This window comes from Anser brachyrhynchus (assembly GCF_964034855.1).
Source record: "Anser brachyrhynchus genome assembly, chromosome: 4".
Lineage (NCBI taxonomy): Eukaryota > Metazoa > Chordata > Aves > Anseriformes > Anatidae > Anser > Anser brachyrhynchus.
The window spans coordinates 3,297,546-3,320,436 of record NC_137698.1 but is presented as its reverse complement, the minus strand read 5'-3'; the positions used below and the strand labels follow the sequence as shown (position 1 = coordinate 3,320,436).

At 38.3% G+C, this 22,891-nt stretch overlaps 1 protein-coding gene across 6 annotated transcripts in view; it reads left to right on the top strand.

Annotated features, from left to right (window-relative positions):
* The window catches only part of LOC308194837 (uncharacterized protein), a 562,652-nt gene that overhangs the window by 458,140 nt on the left and 81,621 nt on the right, over positions 1 to 22,891 (top strand). Inside the window, exons 4-5 of one of the 6 annotated variants that reach the window (XM_080591323.1) lie at positions 86 to 216; positions 1,244 to 7,802. The exons of 4 other annotated variants lie outside the window; for them this stretch is intronic. In XM_080591323.1, the coding sequence (XP_080447449.1) occupies positions 86 to 175 (90 nt within the window). In that variant the 3' untranslated portion in view covers positions 176 to 216; positions 1,244 to 7,802. Of the gene's footprint in view, positions 1 to 85; positions 7,803 to 22,891 lie in introns of those variants that run through there. One more of the 6 variants, XM_080591322.1, reaches the window with a different exon arrangement.

Genomic DNA, 22,891 nt, shown 5'->3' with positions numbered 1-22,891 from the left:
ATTTAACTGGATTGTCAGGCAAATCCTGGTTGATTCAAAAGATGCTGTCCTGCCCTCACTTCCTTTCTTGTTGCTTTCTGTTGAGAACCAGATCCATCCTGTACCTGCAAATTTATCTATGCCAAGGATCCAAGTTTCTGAACAGCGTGGACTTTGGGGAATTTTTTCCCTTTGAACATCCCAGTCAGACATAGCCTGGTCCTAAACACTTTTCAGGTATGAATATGCTGAACTTGGTGTCTGAACAATTCTATCATCATGAATTTACTTCTTAATGCTCTTTCAAGATGATTATTTTGTGATAGGCATGCCAAGTCCTACAATACTTGGCCAGCAAAAATTTCCAATCACAATTTGAGGGTTTGTGACTAACCTTCTGTTGAAACAGAAAATAAAAATAGATGTTTTAAATGAAGCAGATTAGAATTAGAAATTAATTTGTCTTCCCTACTAACCCTAAATCGTCAGAGGAAGTATAGCATCCTAATTTGCTCCATAACTATGTGATAGTATTTTGAGTACCTTCTTTGTCAGGGTCTTAGCAGCACTGATCCCTCTGTGTCTTTCTCCTGCGATGGGAGCCAGTCACATTCTGTAGCAAAAGTAATACAGTAGGGAAGTCCACAGGAGGTGAGGAGTGGGATGGAATTATTCCCATGTGTTTTAGACTGTTTATCAAGCTTACTGGTCTGATGTACAGGAGAAATGATGTTCCTAAGATACATGTAAACCCTGTCTTTGAAGGCAAAAGCAAGTGCTTAGAATTTGTGGAGAAGCACCGTTTAAAAAAATAAAAAATAAAATTACAAAACTGAAAAAGTAATTTCAAATTGGAGGTGATATACTGCACATTGAGAGCAAGAGATGCTAAGAAAACAAAAGACTTAATTTGAAATACATTAATTTTTCCACAGTCTGTATTATTCTCTGTCAAATGTACTGGGAACACAAATCTGCATCTGCATTGATTGGATGAATTTCAAAGACCTTTTACCTGCTCTCTGTTTGTGTTGCCTCATATCTTTATGACATGGAATGAACTGCTTGGCGCCACGTTGCTGTTATCCATTAACCATTCCTGTTTTCCTAATCATCTTAGACTCCATCTTTCTCTGTCCTATCTGTTATTGTCTTCTGCAAAGAGATGTGATGTTCCTGTAGCCTGTTCTGGTTTGCATGACATGATTTGTGTTTCTGCCTACAAGGGTTTCTCTACTGAACCCTGTACATTATCTTCCCCCAGCGCCCCCCTCCTCTGTAACCAGGAGAAGAGGGTCATACATCTGTAAAATGACAGCACTTATGAAAAATGGGAGTTTGGTACACATGGCTCTCATCAGACACAGACTCATCTTCCATGCCACAGACACTACTTGTTTCCTTGCAATGCAGACTGGAGCTGGAAACACAGGAAACACCTAATAAATTGCTTGACCTATCAAATTAACAAGTCATTAAGAAACTATTTTGGTAATCAATGAGCAAAGCAGAATTGTTTGCTTTCTGGCAGAGCAAGAAGAATGCATGGAGATGGGGCCATTTTTTTTCTTCATCACTGTTCTATAAACAGCGTTTAACTGGATTGTTTGTTGCAATACATGGAAAAATGTGAGAAATCTATTTTTAGAATTAGAACTCTTAAAACTAGAGGTGTGCATTGGCTTAAGTTTGTGGCAGAAGTACAGCAATCAAAGAAACTTGGGTATATGATGCTTCAATTATGGCATTACTGTCTCTGGTGAAGGTGTTAATAGTGCTGATTATAATAAGTGCATAACAGAAATAAAATTTTCTGGTTTTAAGATGAGTACAAGTTGAAGTCTGTGTAGTCCCTAATCATTCAGCCTAGCACAAAAAAATACAAAGAAGCATAAAATTTTGCAGTTCTCATCTAAAGCACCTAATTAAAATCAAAATAAGTAATTATCAATAAATCAAGAAGCAGCCATTTTCTTCTGTCTGATGTGGCCTGAGATGCAGAAATATGCTGGCTCTTACTTCTGTTTAGAAAAGGCACATGCCTGGGGCTGCTGAAAAGTCTTGGTGATGTCTGTGAAAGCAACTGCCAAGGATAGTTGGAGCACATGCTCCCCTGTTGGCCTAAGGCAGAGAGGAGCTGCGAAGTGAGACCAGGGCATAAAAATATGAGACAGAGTGGAAACTTGCGATTGTTGCAGTGATATCTGTAACTGCCAAGGATGTTACGCTCATTTGAGCTTGTATTGACAGCAAGGAGCCAAAGCAGGTGTCATTTATGTTGTAAGCTTAATAGTAGACACCTACTTGAGTACCCTGTCAAATTGTGGGCTCAGTAATAATTAAATTATTTGGAAATTTAAACAAGGCCAGCAATCTTGCTGTTACAGTGACATCCTCTTGCCTTTCTTGGACATTTCTGTGGAGCTGAACTTCCTATTAATAATTAATAACTTCCCATAATAGTGGACCTTTAGTAAGTTTTCATCAAATCTGTAGAGCCCCTAAGACATTGTGCATCATTCCAGCTGATCATTTACTTCAAGCACTTTTTTTTTTCTTTATTAAATAGAAAGTCACAAAGTTGAAATGATGGTATGGAAGCAAATAGAGCTCTGTAGAGTACAAAGGTATTAACTAGGAATGTCATTTTCCCTCCACTGCCCTTCTGACAATGATAGGATGGAAAGGTTGCTGTTGAGGAGTAAATGGGATAATGCAGGAATCCTGAAAAAAATATAAATTCACATTGTTACAAAAATTTGCAACATGCAAATTTTCTTCTTATTTACTGAAAAAGGGATCGCTTTGAAAATGTTTGTTTGTTTTATCTAAACTCAGTTCTATGTTTGTAGTCTCAGTTCAGCAATGTATTTAAGCATAAAGATTTCAGTAACCTTTCCCAAGTTTTAAAACTCTGTATGTGCATAAGTACTCTCCTAATGCCAAAAACAGATGATAGGTTCATGTCCCTCTGTCTTTGTGTAAACTGTGGTCAGACACAAGAAATTATACCTCATGTGATTATTATAATAATTGAAAGTGGGAAGAATTATGATCGTGAAACTTTGCACTGAATTCCAGCTGGGATACGAAGATGGGTTACGCTGATGCTTGTTTACAAATGTCTAAACCTCGAAGTGCACCAGAGTCAGTGACTCATGGCCTCATCCCACACGTGCTGAATGAGCATTGCCTTTGTGAGTTGCTCATTAATGCAAATTCAGGATTAGAGCGCTTGTTATTTGCCAGTACTTCATCATTTTCGCTAGTTTAACAGTGTCAGAATTTAAAGCAAAATGCTTGAAAGAAAATACAACACACAGTTGTTCCTCAGAACAAAATGCCTTGCATATTAGAAATTAGCCATGTTACTTATTGCAACAGTGTATGCTTGGATTTACTCTGGGAGAACTTAAATATTATATTGTTGCAGAACATACAAAGACACATTACAATTTCAGAGTATTAAGCAATGTATCACTTTTTAAGAGGAAAAATACTGAAAAAAAATAAAGTAAAATAAAACTATTTGCCAACTGTAGCATTTAATCAGCATTTTGTCAGAACAGTTTGTGCAAGTAAGCACTGAGTTATGGTAATTCAGTTTCTATTCTCCAGAATATTCCAACCACAAATTGTGTATGATACTCATTACTGTAACATTTGTTTGAAGCAGGATACCTTCATGTAAGATGAATGAATACATTTAAAAAATACGTGCATCACAAAAATGCTAAAAGTTGTTTGCCTCCATTCTCAAATTCTGACTGAAAGACACTACAAATTCTGTGGTATCAGAGCAGGTGCTATCAGATAACCAAGATTTGACTTCTAGTCTTTTGTGTAATAAAATCACATTTACTCTTTTTTTAAATCTACAGAATGATTGAGAAATAATTAGTGTTTTCCTTAAAAGAGCAGAATCAAAAACAACTCCTACATTTGCATTCCAAATCCTTCCTTAGTTTAGAAATATTCCTCCAAGGTTCTGTTTATAACAGTAGTAGTAGTTCACTTATTCATAATTCTACTTTTCAGAAAGATAAATGGCTCTAGATGAACATTTTCCAGTTTCCTCAAGAAAACCTCACTCATATCCAGACATTGTTCTCAACAGCAAAAGTCCAGGTTAACCATATAAACAGCTGATAGGAGAGCAATGAAAATGTTATTTGAACTTAATTTTACTTAATAGTAACAGTAATAATAGCCAGTTCTTTTGCTTTTTGCGTTATGCCATCGTTTCGCTAACTTTAATGCTGCCTGGTATGTTACTGTTTAGTTCATGGGAGTTTATGTATTTCTGAAGACAACCACTGGTTTAACAGATGTTTGTTTTAAAAGAGTTCCTTAGCAGTATAAATTATAGTAGACTAAATTGCTCATTTAAGGGCATGACAAAGTGACTTTCAGAGCATGCTCTGGTATGCGAAGCAAGCAGGGTAAGTGCAAAAAGCAGTTCTTGGGTCTCTATGAAAAAAAAGTCCTCTTCCTATGTTTTAGAAAGGGACTCTGTCATACAAAAGTTATGCCTCCTGCTAAAGTAGTTGAACCAGCTGCGTCCCATGTGCTGAAAACACTCTTGTCTCTTATTTCTCCTGTTCAATTATTGTGTCTATAAATTGCAGTGGGCCACCTGTGCAATGCACTCATCCAGAATAGCCCCAGAGGAAGCATTAACATATCAAGGCTCATAAAGCACAAATCCTTAAATGTAAAAACTGACACTTTCATCCTACTCCAGCCTACATCTATATAGACATTAAAACAGAAAGGACTAAAGAATATTTTACTATGCAATTTGAGGGCCCTGTTCTCCTCTCACTGAGGTCACCAGCAGAACTCTCGATTTTTGTTTGGGAATGGGATCAAACTATAAAAAGCATGAATTCTGGTTACATGTTTTAGAAACTTATTCTGACTTCTGCCATCTATCAAGTTTGATGATCCTATAAAATTTTGAAGAAAAAAAAAAAGAGGAAGACTTCTGTTCTTGACATTAACCATATTTTTTGTTATTCTCAGTCTAAAAGAATTAAATCAGATCTCTCTGGGAAAAAGGGGTCTCTGGGTTTGGACTAGCCAGAGGAAGAACATCTTCAAATTAACAAAACAAGGGCATGCTGCTTCCAGCTCTAACACTGCCCCTTTATAATAGGTTTAAGAACAAGTATTCTTGTCTTGACACATCAAGGACCAACCAGCAAATATAGAGACTGTTTTTTTTTCCCTGGTAGAGCCAGGGGCCAGAGTGTAAAGCTGGCAGTTTTCCAGTTACTGCCATCTGCAGCATAGGTAACTTTTACCTGGAAGAGTTCAAGATGAGACCTACTAATTTCAATAATCTTGAACAATGTTCTTAAGAAAAGAATCTCTCTAGATAAGCAGTCGTTATTCATAAATATCTAAAAATCTCTCTCTCTTTTCTTTCCTCTCTTTAATTGTATGTGATCTCCAGTGCATACATGGTATCACTGATCAGTAAATAACAGTAATAGTTGTATTATGGGGACTGCATTTCTCTTGTTTAGGCATAGGTTGGTAAGGCATCCTTCTGCTCCACTCCATTCCCATCTCTGGATATATGTATGCTTTCCTCAAGGCCGGTGTATGGTTATGCATTCTTAAGCACCTCTTATGGAAGTATGATATGATATGCAAGTGTTGTGTTTTGAGGGAAATGAGCTTGGAAATAGATGCTGCAGCTCATGGCTATGTTTATGGAAAGAAGAAAATCAGGGCAGGCATCTCAGAAAGTCAGCAATTGGGTGATGCAGAACTTCAGAAATAAAAGAAGACGCTAATAAAAAAATAGGGTTTTTTTGTAGCTGATCATAAGGACTTCATACCTAAGAACACAGTCCTCTCTTAATTTCCGGTTAGGATTCAATCTAAACCAGTTGCACAGCTCTGACCTCAGAACTGTTGTTCTTTCCAAATTAAATCTGTCACTGGCAATGTATTCAGGTTTCTGTATTTTGCACAGTCGTATGTTGGAGTGGCAGACTGTTTGCTTCAACACTTCACTGTTTGATTCTCTATTCTTTCGTGGTGTTTTTTTTTTATATTCCCTAACTCCAACTCTAAGGTAGTTCCTAATGCATCCACACATTACAGACCTTTTCCTCTCTGCAGTGTAATTAGACCTCTGACCTTCTATGCCCCAAAGTTAAAGAAGTGCCAAATTGCTTCATTATGTTTATATATTGGTCCAATGAGATTTGAATTTTCTCTGGCTATCCATATCTTCCTTTTTATTTCCTGTTTACTAGCATCATATAACTTTTTGTGATATCTAGTGCTCTTGGAAGAGGATATATTTTTCGTCAGAGAATTTTATTTACACAATGGTTTTCTCTTCTCTCCATAAAATTATCTTCAATATTAACCAGTGTGAATTAGTCAGTATCATAAAACCTAAGGAAAGGAGAAAGAGAGTAAAAAGTCCAGTAGTCTTAAGATTCCATGGTCTTGAATCTAAATCCAACATGCATGTGCTCCATATTACTTACATGACTAACCTCTGTCCTCAGTGCATTACCAAACCCTTATTTTTCAAGGGTACCCTTGCAAAAGCTTCCACAGGAAAACTTTCCTAATTACATATAGAAAACTATCCACAAGTAAATACATTTTTGCTGAAGAAGAGAAAGTCAGTAAAAGTCTTCAGGGAGAACAGCCTTCATTCAGTAAAGGATGCAAAGCACATTTTTTCAACTTTAATACATATTGTTACATCTGCTAAATCAAGTTCTACATGAGCATTTATTGTGGCTGCGAAGCATGTGTACCATGATGAGGATCTTTATCATCAACTCTGATTTCAGAAAAAAAAAAAAAAGAAAAAACTTCTCCACCTCATAATATATTCTTGTGCTTGCTTCATGTTCATGGTGTAAAAAGGTGGCCTCAAATATTGACAGTAGCAAGAGTTCTGTCATTCATTCAGTGAATTGAATCCCTGAGCTACTGTTCCTCTAGCCTCTGAGAAGAAATGCGTCTAAGACATGGCCCAGATCCATTTCTCTGTGGTCATTCTAGGTTCTTCTCTTGGTATTCACCTTTCCATAAATTTCTAACAGAGTCTTGTAGCAGGCTCTGGTCACTTTTTTCACTGCTTAATCCCATGTTTCACCTAGTTAAGAAGAGCATATACAATCAGAAGAATTGGTCATCTTTTTGCAAAATATACTGCAGTTCAAATGCTACTTTTGGGGCACAAACTGTGCAATATCCTGTGACCCTTACCAGAATGCAAGGTCAGACTAAAATGATGATAATGGTCCCTTCTGGGCTTAAAATCCATTACACTATTTCCATTATTTGTAGCTGCATGAGAACAGCAGTGTGTGAACAGACACAGCAGTACACTAACAACAACCTGTTAGCTCAGGCGTCTTGAACCAGTGGTAGTTCAGCCTTGATTTGCCTTGGAGGTCAACCTGCAGGCATTGTTCTCAATGGAGAGCTTTTTAGCACAGGGGTTTTCCAACTGCTACACACTGATTCTTTACTACCTTCTTTTAAAATTCACCCCGTTTTTCGTAACTCTAAGAGGAACCACTGGCCTTGCCGTTTTAGGAGTGCTACAGGTAGGGTTTGAAATTGTATTGTATTGGTAATACAAAGTAATCGATAAAAATGTGTACCCATCTCTTTGAGGCTTTTCTGTGTTGAGTCTGTAGTTGTCAATTTGTAATATAGTAAAAATATAGTTTGAATTTCTGAAGTTCTCTGAAATTAGGTTTGGAAGAGAAGTCTTGCCTTTAGTTGGCTAGAAAAAGTATAACTTGTCTACAAATATCTTGATCGTGTTTGCAAAATTTATTGCTGAGCTGAGAATAATTTCTTGCCTTTCACTTTGAGCAGTTACCACATATCATTTGCAAAACATTTGTACTTATCATGATCGAACTTGTGAATGTCTGATTATTCTAAACTTAGCATTGTTTTTTATGGAGATTTAGAACTCAAAACAGACTGAAAATTGATCTACATGCTAAACATATTGCATGGAAATTGGTGTGGAACTTGTAACAGTAAGATTACAGTCCAGTTCCATGAGATCCTCTCTAGACAGCTGCAGAGGGAAAGAAAAGGTTTAACACATGGCAGAAAGATGTGCGGTATGAATAAGTGTATTTTTAAGGGGAAAGGTGTAAAAAGTATTTGTCTCTGTTTTATAGCAATAATATCCCAGAGAAACTAAGCCATATTCTCATTTCTGGTATTTGTTCTGTTCATGAAATCTGCCTTTTTTTTTTTTTTGGGGGGGGGGGGGGGCATTTCTGGGAATAAATAATACCAGAGGGTGGGTGGACAATGTCAAAGTGACCTTCTTGATGATTGTATCTTAACTGCAACTGCTTTTAAGCAAGCAGTTGTACCACTTCTCTGAATATCTTCTCTTCCCATAATTTGGCAATGGTATAATGGGAAGTACCAAACTTTACATGTAGAATTTTTCAGATCTGAATTTGCATTTTTTGTTGGTAACTACTAAAGAAGTATTTACGTGAATGAAAGCAGCTTCCTCCCTGTTTCACTAACCTACTACAATGGAGAAAACAGACAATATGCTGTCAGCTCAGTGGCTCAACCTGCCATACTGTTTTACAGCTTAGTGTCTCCAAGTCAGTCACTTTTGTCCCAGTATTGCAAGTCATAACTGCGCTGCATGTTTTTATTGTCAGCTGCATGTTTCCCTCATCCCAGGAAAGGAAAGTGCTATGAGCATTCATTCTTCCGCGGTCAACCACTGACAGAGAGCAGTGAAGCCACATGGCAAGCCTAAAATATTCAGGCAGCTAGTTCCTGCTCACTGTACCACAATCTGCTGTGTGGATTGTACACAACTTTTTCATCTGCAGGTGCCTTTTGCCAGAAAGTCCCAAAAGCTGTGTAAAGAGTAATAATAAATGGAGGGCAGAGTTTAATGAAAGAAATGATGACCAGTTGTAGAGGGCAATGCCAACCAGAGGTAATTTGGTCAGTGTAGAGCCCACCTAATGTGCTTGCTGGCCCTTTGTCAGCATCCTATGAGGTACCTGTTTAAGCCATGCATGTGCTGCTCACAGCCTTTTCTCTGCAACTGCAACAGCAGGTGTTTGGAAGAATAGCAAAAAGACACACACAGAATAACACAATACAAAACAAACAAAACGAAAAAAAAAAAAGGAGCGTTACTGGAAACAGCACTTTATTTTTTTATTGATGATCTGGATGAGGGCGTCCAGTGCACCCTCAGTAAGTTTGCAGATGACACCAAGCTAAGTGCGTGTGTCGATCTGCTCGAGGGCAGGAAGGCTCTGCAGGAGGATCTGGATAGGCTGGAGCGATGGGCTGAGGCCAACTGTATGAAGTTCAACAAGGCCAAGTGCCGGGTCCTGCACCTGGGCTGCAACAACCCCAAGCAGAGCTACAGGCTGGGAGATGAGTGGCTGGAAAGCTGCCTGGCCGAGAAGGACCTGGGAGTATTGGTGGATAGTCGGCTGAATATGAGCCAGCAGTGTGCCCAGGTGGCCAAGAAGGCCAACGGCATCCTGGCCTGTATAAGAAGCAGTGTGGCCAGCAGGTCGAGGGAAGTGATTGTGCCCCTGTACTCGGCTCTGGTGAGGCCGCACCTCGAGTACTGTGTTCAGTTTTGGGCCCCTCGCTACAGGAAGGACATGGACGTGCTCGAGCGAGTCCAGAGAAGGGCGACCAAGCTTGTGAGGGGTCTGGTGAACAAGTCTTACGAGGAGCGGCTGAGGGAGCTGGGCTTGTTCAGCCTGGAGAAGAGGAGGCTCAGGGGCGACCTCATCGCTCTCTACAGTTACCTGAAAGGAGGCTGTAGAGAGGTGGGGGTTGGTCTATTCTCCCACGTGCCTGGTGACAGGACGAGGGGGAATGGGCTAAAGTTGCGACAGGGGAGTTTTAGGTTGGATGTTAGGAAGTACTTCTTTACCGAAAGGGTTATTAAGCATTGGAACGGGCTGCCCAGGGAGGTGGTGGAGTCACCATCCCTGGAGGTCTTTAAAAGACGTTTAGATGTAGAGCTTAGGGATATGGTTTAGTGGAGTACTTAGTGTTAGGTCGGAGGTTGGACTCGATGATCTTGAGGTCTCTTCCAACCTAGAGAAATCTGTGAATCTGTGAATTTATGGGCAATACTGTTAACAACACACTATATGGGTGTCAAAAACATGTACAAGCTACCTGTAGCTTGTATGTTAAATCAGCAAGGGTAATGACAAAAACCTTACAAAATTAAAATTCAAAGTGTCATTCAGAATTTGCTTATAGAAAAAACTTTTCCAAAAATTGTAAAATAACACTGCTATAAGACAGTGTAAGAAAAGACTGGGCCTCAGGTTTTCACTATGAAGGCATCTATGGTTTCTCCCTTTTGAGCAAGAGGCACTAGCTGATGTTCTGAGAGGATCGTATGGCTGAACATAATACCTTGGAATCACTGGGTCCTTAGTAAGATTGTTGACGCTCTGCACTGGGGAATTTGTATGCAAATATCATTATCATTTTCTCCAGTAACAATGTATTTGCTATGTTATGTTGCGCTTGTATTACCAAAAAAAAAAAAAAAAAGTTAATGTCATTGGTGATCAGAGTCTGGTCCTGGTGAATATTTAAGCTACAAATTTGGCCTCAAGAATTCGTCAAACTGATATTCATCAATCTTTGAAGGAATCTGGGTCAGATACAAACAGAGATAAGGGCAACTCCAAGCACTCAACATATCCCATGATATATTCCATGCACTCTGTTCACGTATTTCAAGTGTTGGGCATTTGAAACCTGGATACAGTTCTAAAATTTATAAGACTTCAGTCTGACTTCAAAAGATCTTGAGTGAAGTATTTTGAGAGTTGTGGGGTTACTCTGACATAAAAGTAAAATGAAGCAATCTCAACCTAATCCTGTCAAAAATCATGCAAAAGAGCACTGCAAATATAATCTTTTCTACTTCAGTGAAATTATAATATGAATGTAAACTCAAACCAGAATGAAGGCAAGAAATTTTTGTATCGGTACGACTCAAAATTCAGTTGCAAAAGACTTACAGCCAAGCCAAATAAACAAACAAACAAGTAGAAGCACTGAACTCTGAGTAGTTTGTGAGGTGCACACTGAGATTCTGTAGTTATCTACACAGTAACAAAGAGTTATCTTAAATTAATATCATGACCAAAGTTCAGGTTCATATGTTCAGTGCTCACGAGTCTTTTGGGTCATCTAGAGGTTGGGCTATGGCTTGGCCACACTTAACGCATTTCAGAGTTTTTCCATTGTTTTCAGTAGATTTTTCTGTATGTATGTTTGCTGTATGTATATCCACCTATTATAACAGGTTTATAATTCTGGTCTTCCTTAGAAGTGAGAGATAATTTTCTTTGTTATATATTATACACAGTACATGTGGTTTATTTGTCCAGTAATTATGACCACTTTCTAGTGTGTTTCAGCTGGCATTGAACTGGTCAGTCTCCCTGTCCCGAGATACAGCCATGGGCTAGTAAGATTGTCCTTAGGAAGATTTAAGAAAATAGCTCCATTTCTTCATTAGTCACTATAAACACTGAGCTGTCCCTCTGTGACCTCTAGCTGCTCTTAGTTACACATGTGAATGGAGATGAAGTTTGAGACAGAAATCCTCTTTTGTAGCACAGCGCACCTGCCATTTCCATCAAGCAGCAGCAGCTCTGCAGAAAGCAGTAAATCTGTCAGAGAGATTGAGTAGTGGATGGCACCAGTGGGTTTACATCCAGCTATTTTGAGTCAAGCAGCAAAGTGATTTTTTTCCCCTCTGAATTGACATAATGCTATGCTAAGAAAACAAATTCCTTTAGTATTTCTCGTTCAGTCCAGCCTGCAGCAGACTTCACATTCTAATTGCTTCCATTTGCTATTCCCTGTTGTTAAAAAGTTTAGATTTTTACAAACAGGTTTCTTGTTTCCCAGCACACTGCCCAAGAAGTAGATGCCTATTTGACTTTATTTTCAAATACCTTCTGGTTACTGAAGACAGGCATAGAAACCAGTGAGTTTAAATGAAGTTCATGTAGTAGACATATAAAGTATCAGTGTTTCAGAGAATCTAAAGAGCTTCAAGCCATGGACCAGGCAGGTCCATATTCAATGAGGATTCTCAGAAACACAAGCCTTATGTGTCTTCCATTAGACTCCAGTGGACTCTATTCACGCATCTAAAGGCTGTGTAGCTGTGGCACCAGGCTTGAAATTTGCAATATCTAATTTTAAGAAACAGAAGCAAAACAGAAAAAAAATGAGAAAAACACGTCTGAATGGTAATAAGTGATAATCACAAGATACAGAATTTACTATAGCATCAAGCCAGATACTGAAGATCTAAGCTACTTAAGGATACCAACGTGCTTTCATGAAAATTGTGTGGTAAAAAGGCAAGCCTTAATAGGGTCACTTCATATAATTATTATACGCTAAATAAGCTTTTCAAAATATTTATTTTTAAAAAAAAAGCAAAAATATCAGCTTAATTTAGTGACTTTTCTAGTGTAATTCTTCACCCAGAGACACCACATCTCTGCTCTCTTATGCAACTACAAAAATTATTTGCTTTTATTTAAAAATGTTAAAAGGTAAACCTTGATAAATACAGAGATAAATATGGCTTCCATGTTAGCATTAAAAATAGCCTAACTTGTATTTGCACAAAGAATCATAAACATTTCTCATTTACACAGGCATAAATGTGATTTATACTCATTACTGAAAGCCTTTACATTGCAAGAATAGTAAAGATGTTGGCTAGATGGACCTTCTATTTGGATGAAAGGATAACATAATATTTGCATGTACATTGCAAGAATAGTAAAGGTGTTGGCTAGATGGACCTTCTACTTGGATGAAAGGATAACATAATATTTGCATCTTCATCTGTTCTTAGCTAATCTAAACTTCAGATAACACTTGCTGTGTGGTTGTCTTAATTAAATGAGCACCTGAAAACTAGGCACAGATTTCATCCCTTTTGATCAGAAGGGGTCCCAACAGTGACTGCACAGTCACTAGGAATTCTTCAGAGGTGAAGAAAAAAACACAGATTGTTAATTTTTTCTTATAAATGTGAGTTTGAGTTATGGTAGAAACTAAATAATATAGCAGGTCTGTTAGGTCTGGTCTGTTTGAGCATATATAGTGCTTTAAGAAAAGAAAGCTCCCTGCTAAGGAAAGTGAAACAGAAAGAGCAAAGGACCAGTTTAAAAAAAAAAATAATAATAATTACTCTTTGTGTTTTAGCTTATTTTCTATTCACTCTTTCTAATGTCTCTTTGTACTACATTCAGAGTGCTCTGATGGAGACTCCCTACCTAAGGTCAGATTGAGGTGGTTTACAATCATTTTTCAAACCTGTTCTGGCTTTTGGAGTGAGAAAACAATCTATTTCTAGAAACAGCTAAAACTGTTTAGGAGAAGATTTTATTTTGTTCATAACCTCTAGTATGATAGCAATCCAGAAATATCTATGTTTTACATACTAACAGTATCTCATTCTTCAGTATAGAAAATATCGACAAGTCTGTATTTCATGGATTTACACTGACTTCTACATAGGAACAGAAAATATTTGGACTTTTTTAATTTGTACTCTTGTGTTTTATACAGGAAGAAAAAACATGTTAGGGGTGTTGAAACCAGTGTTAACTGTAAATACAAGAAACTCTTCCAGTCTTACTACAAAGGCTGTGTGCAAGAAAAATAAGTAAAACCTGTAGGAACTGGATTGTTTCTGCTTTTAGCACCAAGGTAGGATCTCCAAAAGCATTTCCAGTTCCAATTCTTCAGAATTTAGTTTTGACTGAGAACAGGGTTTGATACTGCTTAATGCCACAGTTTTTAAGAATTAAGTTTTTGTACATGCATTATTAGCATGCTGAACTGTAGCCGAATGCAGTGCTACATCCTAAAGTTCTTTCTGTGATCTCATTGAAAAGATCTCAGTCCACTTTTGTGAAAAGCAGTGAAAAGTCCCTAGCAAGCTTCGAAGACAGACTATTCATGACCCCTACAGAAAGTCAGGTAGGATCTGCCTGTTTCAGATGGGCCATCTTCCTCCTGATCCTCAGCAGGACTGAAAAAAAAAATCAGGAATATTAGCAAGCCTGTTTCCAAAGACAGGAAATATAAAATTGGGAGGTTTAAAAGGCCTGAGTGTCACAGCTCTTTGTTATAGTGTGAAGAAATAAGAGGCAAAGTTCTGTTCTTGAGTGGATATTCAGTCTTGAGGAAGAAGTTATTCCCAAGAGGGCAGGAAGGTAGAAAGCTTTCTTTCAGGTAAGAGATAAAAAGAATGTACTATGTAAGTATTGTCTAGTACAGCTTCTCTACACACCCCAAATCTGGGGATAGACATTCCACGTGATGATTTGTATTCAAAACTGAAAGGATACAGCTAGTTTTGGACACCCCATCCATATATGCAAACTGAAAAAAAGTGGAAGTTCATACATAGGGTAGTAGGCTGAGTCCGCTACTAATAAGAACCAATAACAAAGAGATAATAAACTTTGAAACTCTTATGAAACCTACTATTCTGTTATTCTGTGATCATGCTAATAATTGTATGCACATTTCATCCAGGAAGCTGAATCTTAATCAAATAATAATGTGTATCCTCTTTGAAATGCCTCTTCATTTTGCTTTGAAGTGCCAGACTGCAACCAGAAGAGTACTTCTGCGTTTCTTACTTGACCTGCTCCCATCTGCTACCATCCAAAACTGACTTTCTCTGCCTTGCTTTTTTCATCTCCTCCCTTCCTTCCTACTCTCCCCAAGTATATTTTTAAGATGAATATATGAGCAAACTTTTGTCCACCTGGTAGGGCAAAGACATGTCTGTTGCATCAAGCTTCCGGGTAAACAGTGCTGCCTCATGGATAACATATTTGAAAAGTAGGGAGAAAGATAATCTCCCTTTTATTGGCTTCATTCATATTGAAATGTACAATCAGAGTCAAAGTCTTAATCTTCACCTCACTTTCACAGCTGCTCAGCTAACCTTAGTGTGTATCCCAGCCCTCTGTGAGAAAGCAAGGCCCCTCTGATTGGATTAAAGGGCAAAGAAAGGGAATGTCATGTTACCCCTTTAGGCAGCCCAGGCTCTCAGAAGGAAGCTCAAATAACAAAAGGCGAGGAATCTGACCCAGCAAAAGCATGGCAGGCTCCAGCAGACTTCAGCCGGCTGCACCAGCTACGATGAGGTCACTTTTGACACTCTCTATGAGGTGACTTCTCAATTTGTACTAAATCCTCTTTTTTTCTGAACAGAAGGCAGGAGGAGGTCTCTCCATGTATTCCTACTGAAACAAACCAATCAGTCTCCCAAAAGGATAAGACAGAGCTTTGAAGCTCCCCTTGTAAGGCCTCCCATTCACAATTATCAGCTCCTAAAATGCTAAAGAAAAATATTAACTGCAGTTCACAACACCTATTTATCCAACAAAGTGTACAGAGAAACCTTTTCTCTTTTCCTAGTGCCTAAGCCTAGCAGTGCAGCTAAGGACAAGCTTCGGTGGCTTCCCCATCACATTTATTTAGTGCCTTACATCAGAAGTTGCTAATAATTAGCTTGTTGGGATCTAAGAGTATGCTCATTCCCAGCCAAAAAAAAAGGCTGGAAATTTGCCATTGTTCTTGATGAAGACATGAAAAGGGGAAAGACTCTGTAGTAACAAGGCCCAATCAAAAATAATTTCTTTAAAAATAATTTTTGTAATTCCCCAAGGTCAGTGGAGTAAACCCCCACACTTGAACACCCAACTCCAGTACTGATTCAGAAGTTCTTAGGGAGGAGTGTCTTGGTCAAACTCATGGAAATGTCATATGAACAGCTGTGAACCAAAAGCTGAGCTGAGCTGCAGTTGCTTGTAGCAGTAGAGTGCCTTTTTTACAAAGATCATTTTCTGAACTAAAATAAAATGGAAACTGAGCAAAAAGAATGCCTGAAACCTCACAAAACACGTAACTAACAGTCATGTTAGAGATAGGCCACACCTCTGCCTCCATTTTAGGTGGGGCTTGGGCCTACCTCAGCCCTCAGCTTGACTAGGATATGGCAGATTTCAGTAATTAACAAATGTTAAACCTTGTCCCCAGAACTAATCCTTGCCTCAAACACATACAAACACTTGATACGGCAGGTCTATCATTACAAACACAGATCTGGCAGACAGAGATGCTTCTCTGAATTAATTGTGTTCAGGCCAGGTCTGGACAGACTCCAGTGGATAAATCCATTTCAACTAGCCATTTGTAAACCTATGCTTTGTTAAGGCAATCTTCAAGGGAGGCAGAATCCCTTCTATTCCAGGTCACCTTGATTTCTGCTGTAGGTCAAATCTACGTAGTACCGTAATTACAAGTGTCCCGAGAATCCCTATGGGTTTGGCACCCAAAGCAGGATCAGGGTCGCATTGCTGTAGATTTGTGCTGTCCCCCAGGTACTTTATTTTTTTGGCAGTTGTAGCTTTGAGACTCCAGGGCTTGCAGATGTGGTTTAAAACTACCCTTACCCTCCACTTTCTAATCTTGGGTGAAATGTTGATTAGCTGGACCGAGGGATTAAATATCAAAGTCTGCTTTTTACATTCAGCAGACTTTATAAGAAACCTTATTCAGTGGTACTAGGAAAAAGTGCAATCTCTCCTCCTCCATGCCTGCCCTTCATGACTGTCAGTAGACAAAATACCTAAAATCAGCAGCACTGCTTCCAGGAGGCAGCTGCTGTGGCAGCAGAAATGGAGATGTAGTTAGTGACATGTCGATTGGCTCCCTGCTGCTCTTTTTGACAAAGGAGACAAAGAGCCAGTGTTTATTTTCAAATACCATTTTTGCTGAGGTTCTAGAAAGATGGATGAACTGAAACCGACTTTGATTTGGAGCTAATGGCCCAAATCAATCACTATAAGAGGCCACTGCCTTACCTCAGGTAGAGCCATGAGCTGATGGTGTTTGGGCAACATACAAGCTGACAGCCTTATATTTGCTGATGTGTTTACCTCAGCCATAAACAAACTTTTAACAGATTGCCCTATTGATAGCTGGATTCTCAGTTTACTTTTATTAATAGTATATGTGTGAATAACTGGGAAAATATTTCCAACCTAAATAATTTTGATGGAACATAAAGAAACGGGGATCATATATTCTGTACAGCAGAGGAAAAAAATGCTTTCAGTCAAGCACATAAATTTGTACCTGCTGCCTTGTGCTAAGCTATAATATTGGCTTTCATGCAGAAATGAATAATAGCTTTATTCACCCTCTCTAGATTGCCCTAACATGCTACAACTTGATTAAGGGCATGAATTCAGGGCATGAATCTTCCTGATATAGTGAGATTATTGAAATTATCCCAAAAGAGCATGTTTGCTGCTCTGCATGCAAAGATCTTCCATTGTCTCCTTAAGAATACACAAGGCAGGTCAAGAGAAGCTTAATTAATATGGAATTAGCACAAGTCAATTTTTTTTTTTTTATTTTGTCTTTCCCTTTGTGGCCTTACAGCAGCTGGCAGTTAAAGGAGATCATGCTCATATAAGTGTATTGATCAAACATTATTAGTTAAAGCCTATTTGTATGCTGTCCTTAGGGTAGCAGAACAAGAATTCTATATAGCACGTAGTGCTAGGCAGAAAAGACCAACAGGTTTCTGCATTTTGGTAAGTCTGATTTAGGGCTAATAAGTAGCTGAGCTTTTCAACAGAGACAAGGCAGCAAAACAAGGCCATGGATTAACTCTGTAGCTACATGCTCTACATTGCAATCAAACAGCTCCCCCTTCCAAACCAGCATGTCTATGGAGGTTCCTTTAATATCCTTCAGTCATCTGTCAGGTTCCAGTACTTAGATTGCCGAAATAATTGGGTTCCTTTAATGTCATTTGTTCTCATATTTATTGGACAAAGATGACCAAAAACGGGCTATTCATCGAATTGATTGAGCACTGCACGCTTTGAATATCATATTACCATTATGTCTGAGCTCTCAGGAGCCAAACTCAGTATTTGCCAAGAATTTATTTCTAATTATTTATCCATGTTGCATGACAGCACAGGGATTCAGAGAAGATCATTCTGTCATCTTAACTATCCATTTCACTTCGTAGTTGTACCAGAATCATACTGAGGCAACTGAATTAATCCTCAGGTATTTAATGATGCTGTGCCATGCACAAATCCCATTGACTTAGTGGTTCCCCGTAGAAGGTACTGCACAGCAGAAGGAATCTTTGTTGGAATATGCCTTCTCAGCAGTCCATCGCCATGGTGGTGAAAATATAGCACATCCAAGAGCCTTGCAGACAATGGATTCAGGTTAATCAAATCTCTGATCAACTGCTGCAGTTGATTCATGCTTGTGGAACATTTCCACTGAATTTGCAACAAATGCCAGAAGCATCTTCTTACATGGCACTGATTACCCTGCATACAACTAGATATTTCTCAGGACTTGTATGGTTCCTCACTAGCTTTGTCCTTAGATTTGGAAATGTACTTCTTTTAGTTAGCTTTATGGAAAATATCTCCTCCAGGTCATCAGCTCTTTGCAGTGGGTTCATTCTCATCATCAGAATCACAACAAACCATGATGTGAGTCATTGTGGGAAAAACAACAGATCTTTTTGGAGTGTAAGTGTAACAGCTATCACGTGTCTTTCACCAGCTGAGAAAATTAACCTGGACAGGTTAAGAAGTCCTCGTAATTCACATGAACACATATGCAAACACATGCCCATATTTCATCTCCCTCTCTCTCAGTTCAGTTCTTTACATCAGTGGGATTAACATTATGAGTAATAACTGAATTAATTTGACAGTAAACCCAAACTTAACAATGAACTTCACATCTAAATCAGTTTCACATCTCTATTAGTATGTGAAATGGTGAAATATATGAATATGTGAAATATGGTAGCCAAAAACTGCCACTAGCAAAACCCCTCCATCTTAAAAATTAAAATCCCTCCCCACTCTCATATCCCCATATAGATTATTTCTCTTTTCATCATTGCTGGGTAGCTCTTGTTTAGTAAATTGGAAATCTGATCACTGTACATTAGAACATTTACCTTGACCTATTGTTATGCAAAAAGAGAAAGAAGCAGTGTATAAAGAAGCTGAAAGAATTAAATCTCAGTGAAGAAGTGGAGCTAGGTTAAAATACTAACTAACAATAATCTATCTTTGATGTAAATTATGACAGCTTCAACTTCCAGATGTTTAAGGCTGAATTCTGCAAGTCCTGTAGTGCTTTACTAACACACTTTTCAAAATATTTTTTTGATAAATTCCTTGTAAATATTTTATACTATAATGATCACTCACTGCAGACCGATGTCAGTCATTTCCAAATGGTGTAGTAATACATCAACTTTTCACACACTTTGATTGTTATTAAAGGTTTTGTTGCTGTTTATGATGTTGTGGGAGATAGTTTATTTCTTTTCTTAGCTCTTTTCACAGTTGTTCAGAAATATTTTTTTTATTAATTTTCAAAGCAATTGATTTCATAATCAGAACCAAATTGCTTATTCAAAAAATCTTTAAACAAAAGATCTGCAATACCTTGAGTGAAACAGGGTAGAGTAAGTCTGAAGCTGGAACATACTAATCTAATTGGTTTTGGTCATCATTGGGATGCTGCTTTATATCATGAAATGCTCTCATTCATTTTCAGGAAACATGGCTTATTTTTATGTTAATGTTTTTCTTTTCTCCAAAGAGGTTCTATGAATTATCCCAAATAAATTAATGTGCTGACCTTCAGTCCCTAGAAACCAGACGCTGGATTACAGCTGTGCACGCCTTGAGAAGCTTAAATTTTACCGTTTGGTTAAGACGTAAGCTGCAAAATTTAGAGATGCCTGAACTTGACCTTCTAAGGAAATAGCAAAATTAGCACAAGATTTTTCCAGGACTATTTATACATCTCCTGAAATACAGAATAAAGCTGATCATTGCCTTTGAAGAGTATTCACAGACAAGGCAGAACCCTGGGTGTAGGAGAATAAAATCCTGCAGTTATTCTTTAGGTTTAATGAAAGTAAAGCTCATATGGGTTTTCCTATACGTACTCAATCCAGCAGTGTTTTTACAAAGACACTAGTAGCGACTGAAAGTCACATCTTAGCTTTTAATACCTGTGCTAAGCTAGTGCTTTTTGAACAAAGTAGGTTATCCTGCCTCTGCTAGACACCTTGTCCTCATCAATACTTGGCCATACATTCTGTGGTTAGTAAGACCTTTAGCTGGTCAATGTTTAGAAAAGAAGTTAAACACCTGAAGAGGAGGACTGTAGCTTGTTGTGACTCAGCTGATATAGACATGACAATTCCCCTCGCATTCACACAAGCTCCTCAGATCCAAGACATGAATGCAAAGGGAAATGTTGTTCCTTTCTCTCTAGAGAAGAAAGTATCATGTAGGTAAGCATCCTGTGGAGATTAAGGAAGGATTAAGGAGTAAAGTGGATTTTAGTCTTTTTATTTTAATAGTGATAAACTACTATACTTCCAGGAAAACAGGATGGGGAGAGCGGGGAGGAAGAATAGTTATGTCTGACAGTTAAGTCTCCTGGGAATATGGTTGAGCTAGTGTGGCTAATGCCAGCAGATAAGGGGTTAGATCAGACTGAAGATAAAACTTGACTGCTTATGAGCAAAAAATACGAACATTTTTTGCAGCAGAACTAGGTGTGATTGCAATTTCTCTTGGCAATTTTTTTAAAAGCTTCCATAATACAGTTCACGCTTGTGACATTATTGTGATCTTCGCTGACACTAAAAATTCTGAACTGCACAGGATTTTAATCCTGCAAGCCAGTTGAAATGTCAGCGGTCAAAGCCTGTTTGCGTTACTTGAATCCCTGCACAGTAAGAGGTGAATATGGTGAACTATAGTGTGTTGATAAATTAATCATTTCCAATAAAATAAAAATTAGAACATACCTGTTCAAAGGCTGTTCTCTTGGCATTATCAACTTGTCTGAAACCAGGAAGCGTCAAAAGCATTGCAGGAAAACCTGTTCCTAAGACATTTGATTTATAGACTCAGAGAGGTTGTGTTGTGTTGAGATAATAATTTCATTTTCTGGAAGGTGATCAAAACAAAACTTTCAAACGTTCTGAGTTTCACCCAGTGCTGGAGGGTTGAGTGGTTGCCATTTCTACCATATGCACTATATCAGAGTTATTCATCAGCTGTCTTGTTTGATATATAGAGTTCATATGATACAGGGAGTTTTAGTCTCCTGTAAAGTCCACATTCATTCGTTTCATTTTACAGTACTAAATGTTCCTCAAGCATTAGAGGTAATTGGAAAGAAAAAAAAAATGAAAATTAAAAGAAGTTCTGCTTAGCAAATTCACTGAAAAATCCAAACTCCATTATCAGAATTTGGTTGCCAGTGTGTAGCATACAACAGTGGTAACTGTGGGATTATTAAATAAAACATTTCTAGTAAATAAAACTTTAGTACCTTTTCATATTGTTAGTTCAATAGTAACTCAGTGTGTACTGTTTGTCACAGCTTATTCTGGTAGGCATACAGCAGAAATGCTATGATTATCAGGCAGATCATGCTGACTGAAGAATTATAATGCTTCACCAAGAGAACTAAACCAAGATACGGAGGTGGGCGTGAGAGTCTCACACCCAGCTCCATGGCCAGCTTCTTAGTAATGCGTGCTTCTTCACTAAGGATTTTCACCTTTTCAATAGCTTGCCTAAAACTGTGATGGATTCTTTATGTGAAATCTTTTTTTGTGACTTGTGTATATTGTCAAACAGATCTGATGGGCTCCTTGAGCTGAAGTTAGAGAAATTGTGCTGTGTAGGTAACTGCGGGACAATGCCGTGCCTCTTGGTCTGAAGCTCTGTGAAGCTATGTTGTTACATTACCACACTATTTGCTGACCGGAGACCTCAGTCTAAGCGAACAACTGCAAAGCTTACCATCACATCAGGTAGACATGATGATAGTATCAAGGAAAGCTGTAGGGCCAAAAGACTAACTGGCAGCAGGACAGAGAAGTTTGTTGTGTGTTTTTTTTTTAAGTAATCTGTGTGGTACATTGGCCGCGTGTATGGTAGGCTTCTCAGAATAAATAGAGGCCCAGGACTTTTACTTTGCTGTCTTTTCAGTGCAGCGTATAACTAGTCTTGGTCAAAATGGTGCTTCAATAAATCAAAGTTAAGACAAAAACTGAGCTGTAGGCATCGCTATATGTGATTTTGAACAGTAGCATAGCTTTGGGATTCATTTGGAATCTAATTTATTTGCTTACTTGTTTGCTTTTAGAGGGGTGAGTATTACAAGGATTTGTTGGCTTTGTACTGCTCAGGCACCTCAAAGAATAAAACTCAAGGCATTGTCTCATTTTCTGTCAACTTCTTGTGGGGAAAAACTTCTAGCTGTCACAAATCACTAGAGCCTGCTCTTGTGCAACCACTATCTCTTAGCCTGCTTGGCACAGCAAGCAGCAGTGCCAAGGCAGGGCAACAGCACAGTGCTGCATTCACCAGCCCTTGCCTTCTCAACTATATATCAAGGATGGGCAAAGCAGTGGAGGGGAGGATGGGGCAAGAGAGGCTGGAAGAAGGACTTGCAGGACTTCAAGTATGAAGCCATGATGCTGCCTTTGTGTGTGTGTGTATTAGAATTCAAACCCAAGTATTTCATATTTGTACAGTCATTCATTTGGTTTTTGGATCAGTAAAATATTTAAATCATACAAACCCTTCCTTAAGCTTCTTTATTTTATGAATCCATTGTAAATAACCTTTGAAATGCATTCGGGTGATGGAAAACATTTGTTTGTTTGGAAAAGGTAATTTTACCAAGCTCAGAAGGGAACAGGTGGTCCTTTCTAGCA